Here is a 24,381-nt window from a genome sequence, read left to right on the forward strand (position 1 = left end):
TAGTCCTATCTATACAGAATGGAAATAGAATTCTTAAATGGACTCAATATTTCTAAGGTAGAAAAATAACTGACATTTTTTTTTGTTTGTTTGGCAGTGGTGTAGAAAGGATGGAAAGAGGAGAGAGTGAGAGAGAGAAGAGAAAGAGAGAGCCCAAGGCTGTATATGTGTGTATGTGTGTGATAAAGAGATAAAGAGTGAAAGGAAGCAAGCAAGCAAGAGAGAGAGAGAGAGAGAAAGAGAGAGAGAGTGAGTTTCTTTGTATGGGATCAAATAAAGGCAAATTGTCAGAGCAAAAATGTTAAATTGTGTGTAACTATTTCCAGATTGAAATTTATATAAAAATTACAGTTTCATGTATTGATTAAAAAAAAAAAAATAAAAAAAAAAGAAAAGGAAAAAATTTACTCAAATGTGTTGTTATAACTAGAGATAACAAGCTGTTCAAAACAATCTAAGACCAGCTATTGTTCATCATGAGCAACTAGTTAGAGAATGCAATAACATTTATCAAAATATCCCACGATTGCAAACAAATCTTTGACACGTAAATGCTGTGGGTTACAAGGACTACATAGCACATCTCTTACATAGCATTATTTCACATGGTAAACATACATAAGATACACACACACACACACATATATATATACATATATATATATAATTATGATATTACGTGTATGTAAACATACTTAGTCTAACTATGGATGCTGCTTTGGGTTAACTACTCGTGAAGAGCGTCACAAGAACATTTGAAACCATATGAGGCCAGTTCCTGATCATGAAAGCTCATTAAATTTAATTCTAACCCAAAATACCATACACATAATAACCAGTTCAGATGCCACGTTGAAATATGTTTTATATATATATATATATATATATATATATATACGTAAATACATATACATATGTGTGTGACAAAAGATTACGATCAAGGTCAGTTACATTTGATTTTTGTTTCAAGAATGTTCCATAAACCAGATTGATTGATTTTTAAAAATTTTTTGTTTTTTTTTTACATAAGGAAGAGCAAAAGTTAAGGATATAGAATAATATGTAGAGAATAAATGGTACATACAATACACAGGTATGTGAATGGTGAGGGGTGGGGCAATTAATAAGAAAATATCACTGTAAGGATAGTATTGCGTTGAACTTTCATTTAAGGAAGAATTTTCATTTTATTTTGAAGAGAAAACAGACATACTGACATTATCAAAGTAGAAAACAACAAAGTACACAAGCATGAAGATTTTAAGCGAGCAGAGATAATTAACTGTCTTGCTTATGATGATGGAGATAATAATAATAATAACAATGACAAGAGTATCAGATATACCAATTCATGAATCTGTAATCATAACTTCATACCAAACACTATTCTTGATAAAATTCCATTTGGTCAAGTCAAAGCACAGATTTCATACACTAAGAAAATGTATGTAAATACAATCTAAATTTTCTGCATTGATAAGAGGGAATATTAACAAACAAGCAGTTATATGAATATATTAATTAGTTATATCAAAGTATTAATTAGATGCAATTCAAATGTCTTGCTAATGAAATAAAAACAAAACAGCATCTATAATATCTAAAGTAGCAATTTTAATTTAGCCACATGTCGATAGGTAAACTATCTGAGTGCAGAGAAATGATCAATTTTGACATACGGCAGAAGGCAACCTACTGCTTGAAAGGCAGTGTTAAATTTGTGATGATAAGCCTAATATAGGAATTGTCGACTTGATAAGGCATTTTAGCTGCACTTAAGCAGTAGACACCGCACGCTGAATTATAGAACTTTCACAGTTCAGCTGATTTCAAAGGGCAAGTATATTTTCTTGCATGAAACTTTTAAAAGAAGGAGCAGTAGGGAAGGGTAGAAAAAAAAATAACAACCAGGAAAAAGAAATCAAAAATGAAATAATTTTATTTCCTTTAGATAAAAGGAAATAATAAATACTGTGGTAAATATAGATGCTAAAGTAGGATCTGAAAATAGAAAATTAATGATCTTTATTTTCTTTCCTAAGTTAATCAAGCTTAAAAAAAATAATAGTCCATATCATTTTAACACTAAAATAATAGAAGATAGATAAAAAATACTCTTGAAATAGATTTATAAATCTTACACTGCAAAAATCTGGTATTTCTTGATCTACTTGTAGTATGCAGATGATATTAAGTCCCCAGTTGAAAAGATGAATTAATGGATCAGAAATGAAGTTGAGGGCATTTTCAGTGTGATATGTTACTTTTCTATATAGTAGGATTCAAATATATCAATAAAGTTTCACTTAATCAAAATTCTAAATTTAATAATGCCTAGTGTTTCTAATACTAAAGAATATTTCTCAAAGCAACAAGTTAAAAAATAATAAACAAAATAGCTGATTTGAAAAAAAAAAGACAACAACAAAAAGAAACGAAGTAATCCTAGGTATTTTCTATAACAATTTTGGACAAGTATAAAATATATAAAGCAACTTTCAAATTGCTATGAAGTGCCATTTCTTTCCTGCCAAAGAGTAAATTAGATGATGGAAGCCACTCAATTTGTTACATCCTGTAGGTTTAACACAAATCACAGCTGAGAGCAATGAAGGAACCCCCATGTAATATAATAATGTATTCAAGTAGGGATAATATAGTTGATGATATATATATATATTATATATATATAATCCATTCAAATATCCAACTGAATGTCATCTCCAGACACAATAGGTGTGTGTGTATTTATATACAAATGTGTGTATATGTGTGAGCAAACACATCCTTGCACATATGTAAGAAAGATGAATGCAATAAAAGAGTCTTATATGTTAGCATAGTAGTGTGAATTACAAGTTGGAAAGTATGCAAGTGAATATAAATGGGAGCTAAATGAATAGATAGTAGTTATATATATGATTAATGAGATCCAAAAGGTTATAAGATAGAGGCAGTGATTTCAGAGTCAAGCTCCCCAAAGTAACTAATATTTATAAGCAACAATTTGCACATTAACCGAAGGGAAGTCATACACTTAATTAAGTATAAAAATTGAAGTATCTATGCTTTGTGATGAATGACCAATATGCTTTGATACAGATGGAATACACACGCACACACAAGTGTATGGTAATTGATTTTAGAAAATTTTCGTGAATATGCATTTAAAAGAAATTGACTCAGACCAGCTGCACAGAATACATCCTGGTACAGAGAATGAGAAAACAAAGAGAATAAGTTGATATTTTGCATTCAGATTCCTTTTTGCTTTTTGTTTTGTTTAGCTTGATTTTTTTTTCTGTGTTTTTTCCTTTTTTAATACAGTAACTCAAACCAAAATTGCATTATCAATTTCAAATACATTTAAAAAAAAAATCTAAAAAAATTATTCTATTTTATCAAGAAGAATTGAAATATCTTCCAAATTATCTCCAGATATTTTATTTGACAAATATTCTCCCACTCACTCCAATCAGAAGTTATTAAGATATTTAAAAAATGAGCAAACACTTTTTCTGTTGCTTTCTTTTTTCATATATATATATATATATAAGTACGAAAAAATATTTCTAAAAGCACTCTTTACTGCTTAATTAGTTATTTATACATCTAAGCAATACATAATATTAGGACTCACCACAGATGCTTGTTATGATAACTTACTAATGGTATTTGTGAGATGAAATGAAAAGTTATGAGAACAATTGATGAAAATTCTTCTTACTGTATACATGTTTTAAATTAGCTAGTTGCTTTTTTTTTTTTACATGTTATAAGAGAAATAATTAAAAAAATCATCACTTTATTAGTATACGGTAAAATAGCTGTGAATATAAGATAGAAGATATGTAAGATATGTGCAAATTAGAAAATATGCATATATATATACATAGATATATATATATATAAATATACATATACATATATATATATACACACTATATCATATATATATAGATACACACACATACACGAACACTGCATATACACACAAACATATATAATCATTATATGCACACACACATATATATACACACATGAGCATATACATATGTAGAATATATATATATATGCATGTATGTATGTATATGTATATAAGCAATCACAACATTTCAGTGAAACATTTGAAAGTGAATATACAGTTACATTTAAGTATGATGTATTCATTTTTAATTTTCTCATATTTCCTAACAATTTTTTTTTAATGTTTTGTTAGTACAAAAATTCAATAAATATGAAAAACATGAATATACTGACAAAGCTTGTAACTTGTTCCAAATGACTAACGTCACTGTACTAATTTACAAATTGTCAGTTTCAATTTTCCATTTGTTATATTGGTCATACGAGTTACAAGATTTTCTAGCTAGATAATCATGCAGTTACTTGAGATGCCGTTCCATCACATTATGTAATAGTGAAGATGAAAAAAAAAACAATAGTTACTGCTACCCTACTCCATATAATTCAATGATAATTATGCAAATATATATATATATATATATATATATATATATATATATATACATATATATATATATATATATATATATATACATATATATATATATATACATATATATACATACATATATATATATACATATATATACATATATATATATATATATACATATATATACATACATATATATATATACATATATATACATATATCTATATATATATATATATATATATATATATATATATATATATATATATATATATATACATACACACACACACACACACATAACTATGATCAAGACACAAAAATAACTTATCAAATCTTTCAAAAGATAGGCTTTGTAAGTTATAGCATAATAGCCCAACAGAATACCACTTCATTTTCATCCACTAAACTCTAAGAGTTATTTTGTAGTTAACACTGACAAGCATCAACAGCACTGCAAATAATCATTATCACATAGATCCATCAAGATATCATGGAATTTTTTTATCACTTGCTAGCATGAGTTGCAAAGTTCTACAAATTTAGGCATTTGTACAGAAACTACTGCAGCAGATAATTTCTCTTGCATTAGAGAACATATCAATAGCTGTAGAAAAGTTAGAACTCATAACCTCATACTCAGCATTCCATGAAATGCTTCCAATTCTCATCAATTTACAGCAAAACTCATGAAGAAAATATGAGAAAATTAAATGAATTCAATGTTATGTTTTTCAGAGTGGCTGTGAGTGTGGGCATGCTAAATTGTACCAATATACTATGGAAATATATCACAGAATGTTACAAAGAGAAGAAAATAGTAGTCTATGCTAGGAAGCCACATAAAAAAAAAAGAGGCATTTAATATTAAGACATAAATGTTATCTGTAAAACAGTTCAAGGATTTGAATCTGAAATGATTTGATAATAATAACAAACAAAAACATACAATATTCATATCCAAAAGATGTTGAAATATTTAAGCATCCTATGTAGGTTAGGGACAAAAACAGAAAGCACAGAGCGAACAAATTAAAAGAAAATGATAATGGTTTAAAAGATCAGAAGATTAAAAGAATTCATTCAGAATGCCGTAGTCTGAAGAAGATGAGAGAAAAAGAAAAAAAAAAAAAGAAAAAAATGCCCAAACATTGGAAGGTCAACATATTTTACAGCTCCATAAAACTGCAATTAGTAGTAGTTTGACCAGTTTGGGATGTAATTAAAACTTTCTTGTTAATCAAGAAGTAAGAAGCTAAATAATTATAAGTATTGCCATAACAATTGCTTTAAATAATGTCAAGAGCAATAATATTGCGTAATTTTTTTCAGAGTTGAATAGATATAGATGTTGACCAAATTAAGATTCCAACAGAAAGTGGTGAATAATGCAGGTGTACACAGAACAGCAATTATTATGAAATGAAATCATGTGTCTGTTGCACATAAGGAATTGAAGAATTTTGGTTAGCTAGACACTATATGAATTATATAATGTGGTCATTTATATGTTAATTGCATACATTTTAAAACAATATTTTACAAACTGGAAATAAAATTATTTTTAGCTTGTTTTGTCTGGATTTAACATCCAAAAAATATCATTGTCAATTGTAAACAGAAACAGCTGTCCTGACAAGTTATAGTTTAGTCCCAGATTTTACTTGATCAAAGGTATTACAACTGTGACTATCACATCAGATTTTTTTTGTATAATACAGACATCATAAAATGTGCCTTTTTGTTAAAATGGCAGGGTGTAGTTGAAGGAATTTAGCTGTTATTTCTAGCATGTTGGGTCACCATGTAGAAGCTAACTTGTTCCTAACAAGTTTAAATCAAATGTTTGTTTATTTTCTTTTTTTTTCAAATAGAGGAGGGCAACAGCTTGTGGTTTCGTGGTTCTGTGTTAATTTTCAGAACCCAAACCAAGTAAATTTGAAAAAAAAAAAAGAAGTCATTTTTAAAGTTTAGAGATCTAATACATAACATGGTCAACATTATACATAAACAAAAGAAATATTAAGCAATTTATTGTTCTAAAATTCTTATTTTTATAACTTCCTTTGCTTTGTGGTTTCCATATTTCACAGCATCAGTTTGCAGAATTAACTAAAAGAGTGAAGTAGGGGGACATGAGTTGAAGAGCCAAAAAGTAAAGGCAAAACAGATAGTGTATAATTATTTTTAAGAACTGCCACAATTAAATAGACAGTAAATATATATATATACAGTTTATTCCTTTGTCTTTTAAATCAAATTATAAATTAAATTTGGGGATTGCAAAAATAAAATACTTCCATCTTAAGTCAGAATTACCATTATTTTACAGAATCCTAATGGTGATTCCAAAATGGAAAATACACAGCCTGTAGAGAAAGAAGACTTCTTCAAAAAGTTACTTTTTTTTTCCATCACCAAGCTTATATGTTTATATGAGTAAATTGGAGGTGATACTAAACAACGTTGTGCAGAATAAGGAGTCAGTTTATAAGATGGTATCTGTTAGTTGAGATTAAAGTGAGTCATTATAACTCTTCATCTTTTATATATAGCTAACTGTCATTAATTAGGATGGGGTCAGTAACAATGAATGTCACAAATACTGTACATGGCTCAGTTCCAAACAGGAATTGTTCCTGTTGAGAATGGAAAAGAACATTTCAGAAGATAAAAGTTTAAAAAGGAAGAATAAAAATAGATCCTTAAAATAATACGACAAAAATTTCTTAAGCTTTCACATTTTTTTTTTTGTAATATAATTAATACAGAAGACTATATAAAAAGCAGGAAAATTAATCTAAAAAGAAGGCCTCGGTTTGATTGGTCACTAGTAATCACTACCCTGTATGTATACAGGCATAAAACTGTAAAACCAAATGAGAGGAAAAATAAAAAAAAACCCTACAATTAGACATTAGTAATAATGATATAAGGGTAGGTTTTAAATATGAAATTCTCCTAATTTCAGTTGAATTTAGGGGCTGGCTACATCTTGAATCAGCCTTTTTATAACTGGTTGACATGAAACAAATTACATCATCATTCTGTTTGGGAAAAAAAAAATAATAAAAATAAAATAAAAATTACATTTCTAAAATTAGATAAAATTTAACTGGAAATAATTAACATTTGAGAATTTAATAAACTCTTAAAATATTATAACTTCAATATCTTCACATAACATTTAAAAAAATAAGATATTGAAAAGCTCATCTAACAGGTGAACATTTCAAATTTCTATATGCAAATTGATGAAGTAGTTTTCTATAAAGAGATTTTGCTGATTGGGGAGAAATAATTTGGGCTACCACCAATAGGGAAAAATAGATGGAAGACAGTATAAACTATATTTTCTAAAAAGAATAACTCGAAAAGAATGTGTCAGAAGAAAAAAAAAAAAAAAAATGAAGACAAAATGGCTTTTCCTCAAGATATTTTCAGTAGGTCTACAGTAGTATATTCAAAAGACAAACCCAACCATTAAGATACCAGAATGTCAATGTCAAGCACAGTTGTTAAAAACCCTAACATTTGGTTAATATTCGTTGTTTTGAAGCAGCTTTGAAAATAGAAACATACTTTTTTTCCTTATTATTTAATTCCTAAGACTTCCAGAAGGCTGTAATCATGAAAAAAAAAAAAAAACATTCTTTTGTTAAGGATTTCATTAGAGCGGGAGAGACAGAAAAAAAAAAAACAAAGCAATGCTTTGATTGAAAGCTGACCAAGCTGTTAATCTTGAGAGATAGACAAGAAAGATAGATAGACTAAGAGAGAGAGAGAGAGAGAGAGAGAGAGAGAGAGACAGAAGAAGGGAGAGAGAAAGGCAGAGAAAAAAAAAACAAAGGTTGAAAATGACTCTGAACATGAATAAAACAAAGATAACTGCCTAAAACATGTGCGTATGTGTTTGTATGTGTGTGTGTGTGTGTAACTCTCTGTATGTGTTTTGTGTATGTGTGTATATATACATGTGCACACATATACACACAACAACAACACATCTTTAGTTTTAAGAAGAAACCATTAAAATGAAAATATTCAGATTTTATTTTTTTTTTCTTTGGCCACTCTCTCAAGTCTGAAATACATCTTGAGTGACATGATTATGGGTCTTTCTTTAAATTATTAAATATTAAATTACATTTTTTGTTGTTTTTTTTTTGAATTTTAATTTTGAAAAGTTCTTTTTGTTTTTTTGGTAGTTTTTTTTTTTCTTCCTTTTTCAGAAACCTATATTAAAAGATGTGTGTATGTGTAAAATGTGTATTTACAACACAGAAGAGATAAAATGTCCAAGAATTTAAAAAAAAAAAAAAAAAAAAAAAAAAAAGAACAAACAAAATAATAATAATGGTAATCATAAAAATAATACTAATAATAATGATTGACAGAAAGAAAGACAAATGGAACAATAATGATAGTAGTAATAACAATAACAATAATAACAACAATAAACTAAAATAATAGCAGCTAAATAAGCAATTTCACTAATTGGTTATAAGTTTCTAAATGTAGTATTTTCTTTTTTGTTTGTTTTAGGAAATCTGATTTAAGAAAAAGAAAAAAAAAAAATGGCTGAATATCTAACTGTGGAAAAAGGCATCACTTTGAACATGATGGCAGACATGTTTTACTCTCCTGAGTTTTATTTTGTGTGTGTGTGTGTGCGTGTGTATACATACATACACACATATACATATGCATATATATATATACATACACGCATACATACACATAATATATACATGTGTATACATATATATGTGCACATATATATATAAATACACACATATACATATCCACACACACACACACATATATATATATATATATATACTTACATACATATATATATGACTTATGGTAGCCACTGTCATGTATTGCTTTCGCTTTCAAACTGAAACAGTACAATAAAGACACACTGGTACAGACTTGTTCTTTTTTTAAACCTTTTTCTCTTTTTTTTAGCAGAACCATCAAAAAGGTTCCAGTTAGTTTAGTATGCAAAGGGATTCATACTGACATTAGTAGCATCTCTCAAGAAACAGACCCTTTGAAATAGCATAAGTTTGGTATTGTATTGTTATTTATATTGCCTGGCAATGATTAATTTGCCAATATTCTCAAGCAATTTAGAAAGCAGAAGGATTGGAGTGACCTACTGAATGTTTACCCTAAAATTTATCAGAAATAAATAAATATGGTTTTAAATAAATTTTTTTATATAGTTTTTTTCATATATGCCTTTGTTTCATTTTGTTTTGTTTTACATCAATTTAAAAGAAATCAGTTTTAGAATTATCTCAAGGAAATATGATACAATGTTGAAACTGGGAAACAGTAAATGTGATAACTTTATATTCTGATTGAGGAATATTTAACTTCATCTGACATAGTGATAGGAATTATTTGGGAAATATGATACAAGAGAAGTGGTGTCCAGGTAAAAATAAAATTAATATGCAAAAGTAGTTGAAATTTGCTTCCTTGTCAATTCTTTAATAATAATAATAATGATAATGATAATAATAATAATAATAATAACAACAGTAATAATTTTTTTTCCTTGGCACAAGGCTAATAACAATATTAACAATAAAAATACTAGTTCCTTTCTTTCTGAAATATAGGTTTTCTAAAAATGGAAAGACACAATTAAAAAGGAAAATTAAAAAATAAATAAATAAAAATGAAATAAAATTTTCAATAGGTCAACAAGAGAATAGACTTTTTTTTTTTCATAAAACTGAAGGTCAACAATTTGCAAGTTAATATACTATTTAACTGATTCAATAGAACAAAATAAAGAAACTGGTGTAGAATAACAGTAATCTAGGGCAAATTATATATAAGAAAGAGAAGATGAAGAAGATGAAGAAGAAGAAGAAGAAGAAGAAGAAAAAGAAGAAGAAAGATGTGACAAAGAAGAAATAGCTATTTAAATAAAACTGAAAAGAAACTTCAAAATTTGCTCTGGATTAACAGCCGTCAAAGTGATTCCATACTTGATGATCTTTTGTTTACAGGCAAGATAACGGAAGGTGTAAATAATAGACAAATATTATGGCTCGAGAAATAGGGTGAAAATTGTGATCTCTTGAGTGAGATATACAGCTTGTAGTTTACATTTTACCAACAGAACCAGTCAATTTAATGTAGTGCAGTCCTCTAAATAAGTAAAAAGCTAGTTGATCAGCTCATGCGGACACAGGTGGCTCCAAATGCCACATAAGATGTGCCATAAATTCCAGGCGGTTACCTAGTTTCTTAAGGCATTTCTTACAGGTGAATGGATCATCATTTCCAAGGTGTAGACTGTTGTGTAACATGTAGATAGCAAAATCTTCAAACCAAATCCCGCAATGTTTGCAATTGCTGATTTTTTTGTTACCAATTTGAAATGGTCCGGTTCTGCTGTTGTTGGCAGTTTGATCACTTTCCAGAGGTTGCTTGTCAACCAAACTTATTGTATAACTGATTTGTTGGTTATCAAAATCTACTTCGCCATTTCTTATGTTATCAGAAATATCATCTTCTTGGTCATTTTTCTCAAAGTCAGAAGTGCTAGGTACAACAAACATTTTGGTACCATCAGTAATTGTTTCAGCTTCTATGTTTTCAAACTCTTCCCCACTGCCTACCAGTGAGTAACAAACTTTTAGGGCAGCATTTGTTGATTCATCATCACTAAACTCCTCACTTGCTTCTATCACTTCCATTCTTTCATCACAAGATAGCTCATCACAGTTTGGTTCAATATCCTCCTCCCCTTCTTCGTCATCGTTCTCACCACCTTCCTCCTCTTCTTCAATATCACCACCAGGCTCATGTTTAATAGTTGAGGATTTTATTATGTCCTCTGAATGTTCATTATCCTCCTCTTCCTCTTCCTCATCAACAAAATCATCTTCATCATTAGCAGATTCTTGAATAGTTAGAAGAGGACTTAGACTTTTTGTGCTGGAGTCATTTATTTGATCACTAATTTCCTTAGTCTCTAACATTTGGTTATTATTCTCTTCTAAGTTAGTGCTGTGAATAGTGCTGGATTTCTGGGACAAGTCATAGTTTACAACAGTTTCATTTAAATTTTCACTCTTGGCAGCATTGTGTTCTGCATAATCAGCTTCTGCTAGCTGGCCAAGGATTTTCATCCAGCTTTTTTCACTGTTTTCAACTGTTTCAATGCTATAGGTGCTTGTTTCATTTTCTGCTGGTTGAGAGCTTACCAAACAGAAACGTGCACAGCCAGTCCATTTTGCACCTTCAATAACAGGTGGCTCTTCAGTTGTTTCAGTATCACCATTAGACACTTCTTCAGGAGTTAGGCTATTTTTTCTCCGTACTTTCCCAACCGTATTTTGTTTTACTTCATGTAACTTTTGATGTTTGTCTAATTCGATGAGAGTTTCAAATGCCTCTCCACAAGTTTCACACGTCTGGACAGATTTTATTCCATGACTACGTAGATGAGATTTTAATAGATGGGAGGCCACAAACCTTGCGTTACAGATTCTACAAGTATTCTTCGTTCGGTGGTTAGAATGCACTTTTGCGTGTTGTTTCAGATGATCCGAGCGAGAAAATCGGCGTCCACATATATGACAGATGTATGGCTTTTCTCCACTATGTACCCGTATGTGACGTTGAAGTTTTGATGAAGTGCGGTATGTTTGACCACACAGTGTACATTTCAAAGGAGCAGCCCCACGTGAATGTGAAAGTACATGAGCATTGAGCTCATCCTCCGTGTCAAACTGCATAGCACAGTATCGACACATCAAATTATTAGGTTCTTTAACAGGAGGATAACTGCTATTTGGAGATGTGGAAACCACACTCATCTTGCTCTTGGAATTTCTGAAAGATAAAAGAAAAAAAAAATATGTGAGTAAACAGAGAAAACCAGAATATCAAACATTTATATGTAATTTGTAATTAGCCCTTTAGCATTCACATTATTTTGTAAAAGTAATGCTTATTTATTCACATTGTTTTGAATTAATCACGTACTGTTTTGTAGCTATGAGATTTCGATGAAGCAAAATGTTAATTTTTTTAGAATGACACTGTAGGACAGATGTGAGAAATCAGATCTGATCAATTTGAAAGTAAAACAGGTAGAATATTTTGGCTGGGTATGGCTGGTTTAAATGCTAAAGGGTTAAACAAGAAATGTGGTTCAATTTCATTTAACAAAAAGTGCAGGCATGGTCATACGGTTAGACGCTTGATCCCAACTACATGGTTCCAGGTTCAGTCCCACTGCATGGCACCTTGAACAAGTGTCTTTTACTGCAGCCTCAGGCTGAACAAAGGCTTATGAGTGAATTTGGCAGATTGAAACTGAAAGAAGTTCATCACATATATATATGTGTGTGTTTGTTGCCCACCACCACTTGACAAACAGTGTTGGGTGTTTTACATCCCTGTAACCTGGTGGCTTGGCAAAAAGAAACCAATAGAATAAGTACCAGTCTTAATTAGTACTGGAGTTGATACACATTACTTACATTTGACGGATATTTGTCCTCATCTTGTTTGTTGCTAACACGTTTCGGCTGATATACCCTCCAGCCTTCATCTTGGGGAAATTTCAAACCTGAGTTTTCTTTCCGAAGGTTTTTTTCGATGTCATTATTATTATTATTATTATTACTATTATTCAGGTCACTGCTTGTAATCAAACTCGGAATCGTGAGGTTAGTAGCCTGCACTCTTAACCACTATGCCATATGCCCGTGGGCAATTATGGAGTGAATTTTAGGGCTTATAAACCTAATATTTTCCTATCCTTCCTAAATACCCGTTCCCATGTGCTATTCATATCTGCACTCGGTCTGCTTAGAAGGTTGTTGTATCCTAGCATACGTGCTGCTTCTTTTAGGTTTCGTATTTTCCAGTGATGTTCTCTGTCTATTATTCTAACTTCATCCCACAGGAGAAGGTGGTCTCCATTTTTCTATACATGATCACTATACCTGATTTATCAGTATCTCCTAGTGTCACAGCTTTGCGATGTTCGTCTACCCTTATTTTGAGGGGGCAGCATGTTTTGCTTTTTTATAACCTACCACAGCTGTATGGGATGCAGTACATGCAGTCTTTGGTCATATTCTCTTCTATTGGTGGTTTTACTCGAAGGAGATATTTGCAAAGTGTTGTATTACTCTTGAATACTGTCCTGATGTCATATGGGCTGCATATCTTTTGTATCTTTTCGGAGAGGCCTTTCACATAGGTTAGGCAGACTGTGGATTGTCTATTGGTTTCATCCTCTCTTTTCTTCATAATTGGAGTGGATAGTATGTTTTTGAGGTAGTTGTTGCTTAATAGATTGTTATTGAGCTTGATCATTTCTTTGTGGTGTGTATCATTGCTACTTATATACTTAGCACAATGTTTTAGGCACTGAGTAATCCCTCTCTTTACACTGTATGGCTGGTGGGAGATGAAGTTGAGGTATCGTCCATTGAAGGTTGGCTTGCAGTATACGGATGTCCTGAATCCATACTTGGTGCATGTTATTAATGCGTCCAGAAATGCTAACTGATTGTCTTTTTCCTTTCCCATTGTGAACTGGATATATTAATAACATGCATCAAGTATGGAATCAGGACATCCCTATACTGCAAGCCGACCTTCACTGGACGATACCTAAACATCAATTCTCACCATCCATACAGTGTAAAAAGAGAGATTACTCAGTGCCTAAAACATCATGCAAAGAATATAAGTAGCGATCGTGATACACACCACGAAGAAATGATCAAGCTCAATAACAATCTATTAAGCAACAACTACCCCAAAAGTATACTATCCACTGCAATTATAAAGAAAAGAGAGGATGAAACCAATAAATGGTCCACAGTCTGTCTACTCTATGTGAAAGGCCTCTCTGTAAAGATACAAAAGATATGTGGCCCATATGACAACAGGACAGTATTCAAGAGTAATACAACACTTTGCAAATATCTCCTTCGAGTAAAACTACCAATTGCATGTACTCCATCCCAGCTGTGGTAGGTTATACAAAGGTGAAACAAACCGCCCCCTCAAAACAAGGGTAGACGAACATCGCAAAGCAGTGACACGAGGAGATATTGATAAATTGGGTATAGCCGACCATGTATGGAAAAATGGAGACCACCTTCCCCAGTGGATGAAGTTAAAATAATAGACAGAGAACACGACTGGAAAATACGAAAACTAAAAGAAGCAGCACATATGCTAGGACACAACAACCTTCTAAGCAGGCCGACTGCAGATATGAGTAGCATATGGGAACCGGTATTAAGGAAGGATAGGAAAATATTGGATTTATAAGCCCTAAAATTCACTCTATAATTGCCCATGGGCATATGGTGTAGTGGTTAAGAGTGCGGGCTACTTACCTGAAGATTCCAAGTTCGATTCCAAGCAGTGACCTGAATAATAATAATAATTATAATAATAATATCGAAAAATACGTTCGGAATGAGAATCCAGGTTTAAAATTTCCCCAAGACACCTGATGAAGGTTGGAGGGTATATCAGCCGAAACGTGTTAACAAACAAGATGAGGACAAATATCTGCCAAATGTAAATAATATACATAATTCCTCATCTCTTAAATATAGAATTGTATTATGGAGTTGATTCATTAAACTAAAAATTCTTTAGGGTGATGCCCTAGCGTTGCTGCAATTGAACAACTGAAACAAGTAAAAGATAAAACCCAATGCTTGCATTGATCATTTATACAGAGTCAGACACTCTTTGTATTTACAAGTATGAGAGAGAGAGAGAGAGAGAGAGAGAGTGGTGCTGAAACTTTACTACATTCATTAAGCAAAAAATATATATATTAGATAAATCATACATAGTATCAGTCAGGATATTTATACATGCTTCAAAACAAACTATAAAAGTTAAAAAAAGCAAGTTGGTATAAAAACATCTCCAAACAAATGGTATTTATTAGAGTTCTAGTTCTCCAGGAATTACAGAATTTATAACAAAATAATAATAATAAAAAAGAACTATGAAGAGATAGTTATTTGAAATATATTCTGTAAGTCTAATAAATCTTTCTTTCCATGCCAACATCATTGAATATGAATATGGTAGATAATCGCATTTGTGATATAGGGCGATAATCTAAATAATTAGTAAATATAAAGTACAGTTCTGTGTTTAATATCTATCAAAGAAAAAACAAAAAATGCAAAAAAAAGAGGCAAGGGAGACAACTACAATCATTTGATAAACATTTTTGGACAATATAGACAATGCAGTTTGGAGTGGCTCTGTGAAAACAACAAACATGCTTTAGTCTTATTGGACCTTCTCAGGGAAATATATTTTACTTAGTTGACAAGATTATGAGCATATAGAAATCGGGAGAATGCAGCAATGCTGATTATCAACATCATCGACAACATAACCATGAAAAAAAAAAAAGCTTCAGGTAGGTGTTCTGCATACTAAGCAGAAATGCAATATGGCCTCACATATGTAACTGAGTGAGATGAAGGAAAAAAAAAAAAACCCAAAAAACAAACTTCAATCAACTGAGATTATCCATGCACTGAATACTGAAGAAAGATAAAAAAAAAAACAACAACGAAACAAAACAAATCAAACAAACAAAAACATCACAACAACAAAACTCATGACTGGCCAATATATAGAATCTGACATGAAGCAACAGTATTTTAATAGCAAATGGATTTTGCTTGGTGATATACTTTAATGCTGGTAGCTTAATAGGATGAGAGAAATAGACTTCACTACTACTATTAATACGATATGAGACTTGAGGCAAGATTTAAAAAGAAGGTAAAAAAATCCTCAAAAAACAAGCCAACATTGCACTAGCTATTATTATGAATTTTACATTAAGAAATTAATGAAACTTATTATTTTACTGTTTAACACTTTTGTGACCCTATTTCTAGCAATCTACACATGCTATGTGATTCACTAAATTTTGAAAAAAATAATCAAGAATTTGGAATGCTTTACTAAAATAATAATTTCATTTTTAACCCTTTAGCATTAAAATCAACCATATCAGGCCCAAGTATTCAACTTGTTTTATATTCAAATTGGCCAGATCCGGTTTTTCATACCTATCCCTCAATGCCGTTCTAAAAATAAACAGTCACATTATCAAATCTCAAAGCTATGAGATAATGCACAATTAATTCAAAATAATGAAAATATAAATCATCATCATCATCATCGTTTAACGTCCGCTTTCCATGCTGGCATGGGTTGGACGGTTTGACTGAGGACTGGCGAGCCAGATGGCTGCACCAGGCTCCAATCTGATCTGGCAGAGTTTCTACAGCTGGATGCCCTTCCTAACGCCAACCACTCCGAGAGTGCAGTGGGTGCTTTTACATGCCACCGGTACAAGGGCCAGTCAGGTGGTACTGGCAATGGCCACGCTCAAATGGTGTTTCTCACGTGCCAGTAAGGCAACGGTGGTAACGATCATGTTCGTATGGTGCTTTTTATGTGCCACCGGCACAGGAGCCAGTCAGCAACCCTGGCAACGATCATGTTCGGATGGTGCCCTTAGCGCTGCACTAGCATGGATGCCAATCATGCGGAGGTGTCATCGAATTCGATTTCGATTTCACTTGCCTCAACAGGTCTTCGCAAGCAGAGTTTAGTATCCAATGAAGGAAAGGTACGCTTGTGGGCTGGTTACACCACTGGCACAGGCCACAGTGTTTGGAACTTAAAAGAAGATAAAATAATGATAGGTCTTAAATTATGACACTTTAGTCCTGCTTTATTAAGAACACAACAACCTCCTAGTACTGGCACAATAATATAATCCACTAAGTACGTTGTAAAGTGACTGATATTATGAAGGGCATCCAGCCATAGACACCATGCCATATAAAACACCTGAATAAGATGTTGCTTCTTGACACTTCTAGTAGAGGAGTAACTTCAAACAACAAAAAATTACTGACTGTGACCTGATAGTGATGATGAACATTTGAAAATGAAAAGTTTTGTAACATAGATTTAGAAGTGGTTTCATGCAGGCTGGCTTTGGAAAGAGATAATCATGGATTTTTTAAATGTATACTCACCCAATATATATATATATATATATATATATATACCGGAGTAAGCACATGAAATGTGCAACAAGGTGGAAAAAAGAGTACTCAAATACCAGAGGTAGAGTAATATGCTTTATTTAAAAGCAGCAGAAATATAACAAAAGACTGTTACTCTGAGTTTCACGTTCCCGTTCATTGGACAGTTTTGTTAGAATTTCCATTTCTAACAAAACTGTCCGATGAACAGGAACGTGAAACTCAGAGTAACAGTCTTTTGTTATATTTCTGCTGCTTTTAAATAAAGTATATATATATATATATATATATATATATATATATATATATATATATATAAATTTGCACCACAGTAGCGCAAGATTTTTCTTCTTTAAATACCAAATGCGATTAGTCATCAAGAGCACTGAGTATAACTTTTGATGCTTTGAATGAAAACATTTAAAACTCAAAGTAGTGAGCAACATTTAAACTGACAAGCACCTTATCAAGCATCATCATTTAATGTCCGTTTTCAATGCTGGCATGGGTTAGATGGTTTGACAGGAGCTGGTAAGGCCAGGACCCACACCAGGTTCAAGTCTATTTTGGCAGGGTCTCTACAACTGGATGCCCTTCCTAATGCCAACCACTTTAGAGTGTATTGGATGTATTTTTTATGTGGCACCAGCACTAGAGCTTTTTACATGGCACCATCACCAGTGCTCTTTATGTGGTACCATCACTAGTACGCTTTACGTGGCACCATCACTAGTGCTCTTTATGTGGTAGCATCACTAGTACTCTTTACATGGCACCATCACTAGTGATCTTAACATGGCACCCTCACCAGTAGATTTTACATGGCATGAGCATCAGTGCTTTTAATGTGAAACCATTGCCAGAGTGTTTTACATGGTACCAGCACAGCACTCATGCTTTTTAAGTGGTACTAGCACCAACAAGATGGTATCAGCACTAACAGAATGCACCAGCACCACAGTTTGCAATTCAAAATGATCTGCAATATTTTGATATATTTCAGCACCAAAACAGAATCTAAACAACCACACACCCATGCGATTTAGACATAACATTGTTCTGCATTAAAGATGAACTACTTTTATATGATACTCTGCAGAATAATAGTGTTACTTGAAATTCTACCAAAAAATCTCAATAGGCAAAGAAAAATATATTTATTCATGAAAAGATCAGTCTTTCCTTCTTGTTAGAAGGAAAATGGAAAGTAGATATATCCTGCCAAGAATAGAATATAAGTTGCAACATCCTATTGGCTATCAAGGTTCTAAATGTTGGATGCAGATCAATAAATTACAATGAAATCCCTTATATTGTCATAAGGCTTTTACCAAAGTTTCTTTTAAGCACATTACTTTGAAATGGTAATAAGCAATTCATAAAAATATATCTAAACTGGAATTTATTATTTGGAAAACATTAATTGCAGTCATATAATCCATTGAGATTTATTTAATAAAAAATTATATCCAAAATTATTACTAGTGTAAAAGAAATCAAACTAAGTTGTAGGTCAGTAAGGTACTTTCTACATTACTGCTCAAAGAATAACTTGTGTGTGTGTGTATGTGTGAGAGAGAGGGAGAGAGAGAGCGAGAGAGAGAGAGAGAGAGAGAGAGAGAGAGAGAGAAGCTTATGGTTACTGAGATGATATGAAAACAGTAATGTTATGCAGGGCATGAAGGCATGAATTAGGTGATATAAGCTTCAATAAGTTGGTTTGCAGATCATTACAAAGATGACTAGATTCACAGAAATAATTTCTGAAGCAGCATTATCAGGTAAAAAAAAATAAATAAATAAAAAAGAGAGAATAAAAAAAAAATCTTTTTATTATATGGAAGTAGAAGAGTCAAAACAATAGAATAATGTTTTATAGTCTGTGTGTATACATGTTTTTTCTCTCTCACTCTCTTTTTTTTTTTAACTTTCTACTCTATTAAAATTGAGCTTGCATCAAAGAACACCCAACTCATAATCACAACTGCTATCTTGGCAACTGATTTCTCTATTTCAAAAGTATTACATGCAAGAAGTCTTATCTGTGTTAATGCCAGGCTTATATGGACACCAAATAATTCTTTCCATACATTTTTTTTTCAAGTAAGTTATAGCAGATCAAAGTATAAAATCAGTAAACCCAATCTTGCTCCAATCATTCTATTTTTGGAAGCAATAGGACCATCAGCTACAGTAAAGAAACAGTCATTTGTATTTTTAAGATGCTACAGCAAAAGACCACTGCCAAACAATATAATGACGAATCAATGGCTATAGTTTATAGTTTCTATTTCATATACACCAACTTATTTACTGACCAAATAAACAATTGTGATAGGCTGAATAATAAAAAGGCCAAACAAAATCATCACCATTATCATCATCATAACCAAGATCAGTGTGTCTATGCTGCCATTGGCTAGATGAATCTGCAATACAACATTCTTTGTTTTGTCCTCACCTGACACAATGTTATTCTATATGAGATGTACAAATTTCTTTCCCTTAAAGGTCTCATATAACACACACTTATTCTACTTTTAGCTTAATTTTACTTCAGGCACAATCTCTTTCCATATCTAGGCATTTTTTTTTTTACTCCATGTTTGCATAATATATCCATAGAGTCCAACTGTTTTTATGTATATATTATTGCCTGACACTTTTGATATCTATTAGTTGATGCCCGAAAAATAAAAGACACACACGTGTATTGGAGGCATCTGTTAGTCTTGCAAGACTTTGGATCTGTGCCTGGTAAGTTTTGCTTAACCCTTTAGCATTCACATTATTATGTCAAAAGCAAATCCTATTTATTCTCATTCTTTTGAATTAATCATGCGTTATTTTGTAGCTTTGAGATTTTGAAGAGGCAAACTGTTACTTTTAGAATGATAATGTAGGGTTGGTGTGAGGGGCCAGATCTGGCCAGTTTGAACATAAAACAGGTAGAATATTTGGGCTGGTATGGCTGGTTTAAATGCTAAAAGGCTTAAGTCTTGTTTGGCAGAGTAGCATCTGCTGTGACTATAAAGACCCACATGTGAAAAACAACCCTGGTTGTAGTGATTGCACTCAAAGTTGCTGCCTGCCGATGTTGTCAAGCTGCTGTTTTTCCATCAATTTTGTTTTCTTTATCAGAATGCCTTAACCTCCCCTCTCATCTGTTTTTAAATCATTGTCTTTTTCCAATCTGCTTTGGGAACGATTATCAGCAATGTCTTCCCCACTTTTTAATGTTCATGAAATGAAAGTATTTTACAATTTCATTTCTCATTCTCATCCAAAGCATCATAAAGTATTTGTTTTTCAGGTAAAGTAAAAAGGTGACTAATTTCATTTAACCTGCAAGCAACCATTTTAGAAAGGATTATCTTTCATCTTTTAGCTGAGTCATTAGACAGTGTCCATGTTGGGGCACTGGCTTGAAGAATTTTTGGTTGATTGAACCAAGCCCAGTACTTATTCTGTCAGTCTCATTTGTTAAATTGTTAAGTTATAGAGTCTTAAACACACCAATACTGGTTGTCATATGATGCTGGGGGGACAAACAGACACAAAGACACACACACACATACAACCATACATACATATAAATATATATAGGATGAGCTTCTTTCAGTTTCCGTCTACTAAATCCACTCACAAGGCTTTGGTTAACCTGAGGATAAAATAGAAAACATTTGCTCAAGGTGTCACATACTGGGACTGAACCCAGAACAACGTGATTGGGAAGCAAGCTTCTAACCACACATCAATGCTTTACCTTCACTCTTTTTCTTAAAAGAACATTCTAAGGTATTATGGTATTATCTTTTAATTTCTCTAATGTGAGAGAGGCAGAACAACTAAAAGTCTTAAACAAATGAACAAAAAGAAGAATTTTTTTTTTACATAGGCTTTTTTTTTTTACATAAAGAATTAATGTGACTATATCACTTATCGCTTTAGGGATAGCAATAAATTGCAATTTATATTACAAATAGGACAATAATTTCTTAAAGTAGAAATATAAAGTTTAACCGTAAAGAAGGATATATTATAGTATATTGCCTGAAAATATAATGATAGTATATAAAATGAAAAAGTGGGGTAACAGCATGAAGTGTTGTAACTGTTTTTCTTAAATAATTTAGTGTCAGAGTGTTCAGTCCTAATTCAATCTCAACTGAGCAAACTTATGAACAAAAGTAGTCTAGCAGTGACCATCCTGTCTTTTACATAGGGTATCTAGAACTACTTGTAAGAAGTTTTTATCTGTGCAAATATCAGGCTTATATGAGCACTAATAATTCTTCACATAAATTTTCAAGCGAATTAAAGCAGATCAAAGTATAGAATTCAGTTAAAAAAAAAAATCAAAAAAAAATCTACCAATCATTTTATTTTGGGACCTACAAAGCCACCAGCTACAAAAAGGAAACGGTTATTTCTATTTTTAAGATGCTATAGAAAAGGATCTCTGCCAAACATTATACAATTATGTACATTTTTTAACCCTCTAACATTCAGATTACTCTGTCAAATGTAATGCTTATTTATTCACATTGTTTAGAATCAATCATGCATTATCTCATAGCATTGAGATTTCAATGGAGTGATGGTTTACTTTTACAATGACATTGTAGGGCAGGTATGAGAGGCTGAATCTGGCCGGTTTGAACATAAAGCTGGTAGAATATTTGGGTTGCATATGGTCAGTTTGAATGCTAAAAGGTGGTGAAGACAGGAGAGTGTAATTTGAGGAAGATTTGGATGGTATTTCTAACAGGTTAGGTGACCACATATATTAGTGGTCAACAACCTCTTTGCAACTGTGAGCAAGATAAATGCCATAAAAATATTTGAAATATGAGTTATTCTTTTAAACTACATCTAGATATATTTTACTTCAAATCAATGAATAACACGTGCTTAGCAAAGGGTGTCAATTATTATTCAAAGGACTCAATTTAGTAACAATTTATTAGGGCATTTTTTGAATATTTTAAAAAGACACAACAAATCTTTAAAGTAAAAAAAGTATAAATATGATGCATTGAATCATGATAAATTATGAATAATAAACTAAAGGAAAATATTAATTTTAATGTAAACAATAAATGAATCATAGTGAAACTTGATACTGTTTGTTGCTTAAAAGTTCTATATTGGGTGTCAGACTTGTTAATGCCAATAGCAAGACATTATCCAGATGGGCATTAGTTAATTTTGTTCTCAAATGTTTCTTGATGTGCTTTCATTTTTGAAAATAATTACTTTCACAGATATGTGCTGCCAAACAATGATGCAATCTTTTTTCTGTATGGATAACTTAGTTTGGATATTTCCCATTTAGATGAATAGATTTTCTATAAATGTCAAGCCTTGATACATCATCAGAATGAAATTTTGACCTCAGTATCATCATTCCGCATCTTAATCAATCTCATTTGATAATTTTCTAATGCAGTGTCCACTTGCACATCAAGTGATGTTAGCAAGTAGCTTGACTGCATTTGCAGTGCATCAGCAAAATATGATGAAAGCTCCTTTCCTAATTCTTTGACGATATTCACAAAAATGCCTTTCAGAAATTATAATTTCTTCAATTGCAATTTTATCACAAGTGTCACAACTTACATATCATGTATCTGCTGATTATTTCCAATGAAATTGTAAATTCAAGTTATTGAAATGAGATGTAATGTCCACAAGAACTGCCAAAGTTGTAAGCCAAGCAGGATCACAAAAACTGTGAAACACTTGCATTTTTGCTCTTGGGGATTATAGATTTCAAATTTTGGGATAAGGCCAGCAAATTTAGGGAAGAGGACCAATCAATTACATTGACCACAGTTCTCAACTGGTACTATTTCATTGACCCCAAAAAGATGAAAGGTAAAGTTGACCTCAGCAGAATTTGAACTCATGATGTAAAGATGAGTAAAATGCCACTGAGCACTGAGCATTTTGTTTGGCATGCTAATGATTCTGCCAGCTTGCTGCTTCTTGAGGAATGTTGCCACCACTTTATGCAATGCAAATACTCTTTCTAGCATTGACCCTTAGTGAAAATAGTAAAGAAATATGGCAGATCTCCATAGTCTGCCCCTGTCTCCAATAAAAGCTGTTGAAACTGGTGATGATTCAATCCATGAGATAGGATCAGATTCATTAATTTCATAACAGTATCTATAACATTCTTTAATTCCAAAGACTTGGTGCATAATGTCTCTTGATATTTTATACATAATTTCAAGGCTTTCTATTGTCCTTGCAGCAATGTGATTATGCCTTTTCACTATCCCACTACTACCCATTAGGAGTGATGTCAGTTAGCTTTGACATTATTTTTGACATTATTTTTGACATTATTTTTGACATTATTTTTAACAAAACCCCATAAAATATCTGCTCCACTAACCTTATCCTTCATAGAAATTAATTCTATAAACTCTTTAAAAATTTGAAAATTTAAGGTCACTGCCTGCACAAACATAGCAAGTTAAACAGTGTCTTTCAAGTTTGTACTCTCATCAAGTGCAATTAAAAAAAAAAATTGCAGTCGGTTGCAAGTGTCCCTCAGACAAGTTTTAACATCTGCTGACATTTCTTCAACTTGTCATGCGATCAATCTTGCAAACAAACTGGTATATGCAAATAAAGATTTCTCTTCAGGGTAAACTATATCTGCTACTACCAGCAAGCATTCTTTGACAAACTCTCCATCTGCAAAAAAAAAAAACTTCATCTTTTCTGCACAACATTTTGAAAATTTTTTCTTGGCACAAATATTTCTTCCAATCATACCATAAGAAGTGGTATTAGCTT

The 24,381-nt window shown here is 31.8% G+C and overlaps 1 protein-coding gene and 1 long non-coding RNA gene across 2 annotated transcripts in view; one reads left to right on the forward strand and one right to left on the reverse strand.

Annotated features, from left to right (window-relative positions):
• Nucleotides 1–427: 427 nt before the first annotated feature.
• Nucleotides 428–12,314, forward strand: LOC106874020 (uncharacterized). The gene is made up of 2 exons (XR_001409955.3): nucleotides 428–942; nucleotides 9,005–12,314. It is a non-coding gene; the product is annotated as an uncharacterized LOC106874020 (long non-coding RNA).
• The window catches only part of LOC106874010 (uncharacterized), a 113,996-nt gene continuing 99,030 nt past the window's right edge, over nucleotides 9,416–24,381 (reverse strand). The window contains exon 2 of the mRNA XM_052971226.2: nucleotides 9,416–12,325. Within this exon, the coding sequence (XP_052827186.1) occupies nucleotides 10,663–12,309 (1,647 nt within the window). The 5' untranslated portion in view covers nucleotides 12,310–12,325 and the 3' untranslated portion in view covers nucleotides 9,416–10,662. The remainder of the gene's footprint in view (nucleotides 12,326–24,381) is intronic.

The sequence above is a fragment of the Octopus bimaculoides genome, chromosome 10 (genome assembly GCF_046866305.1).
Source record: "Octopus bimaculoides isolate indiv1 chromosome 10, ASM4686630v1, whole genome shotgun sequence".
Lineage (NCBI taxonomy): Eukaryota > Metazoa > Mollusca > Cephalopoda > Octopoda > Octopodidae > Octopus > Octopus bimaculoides.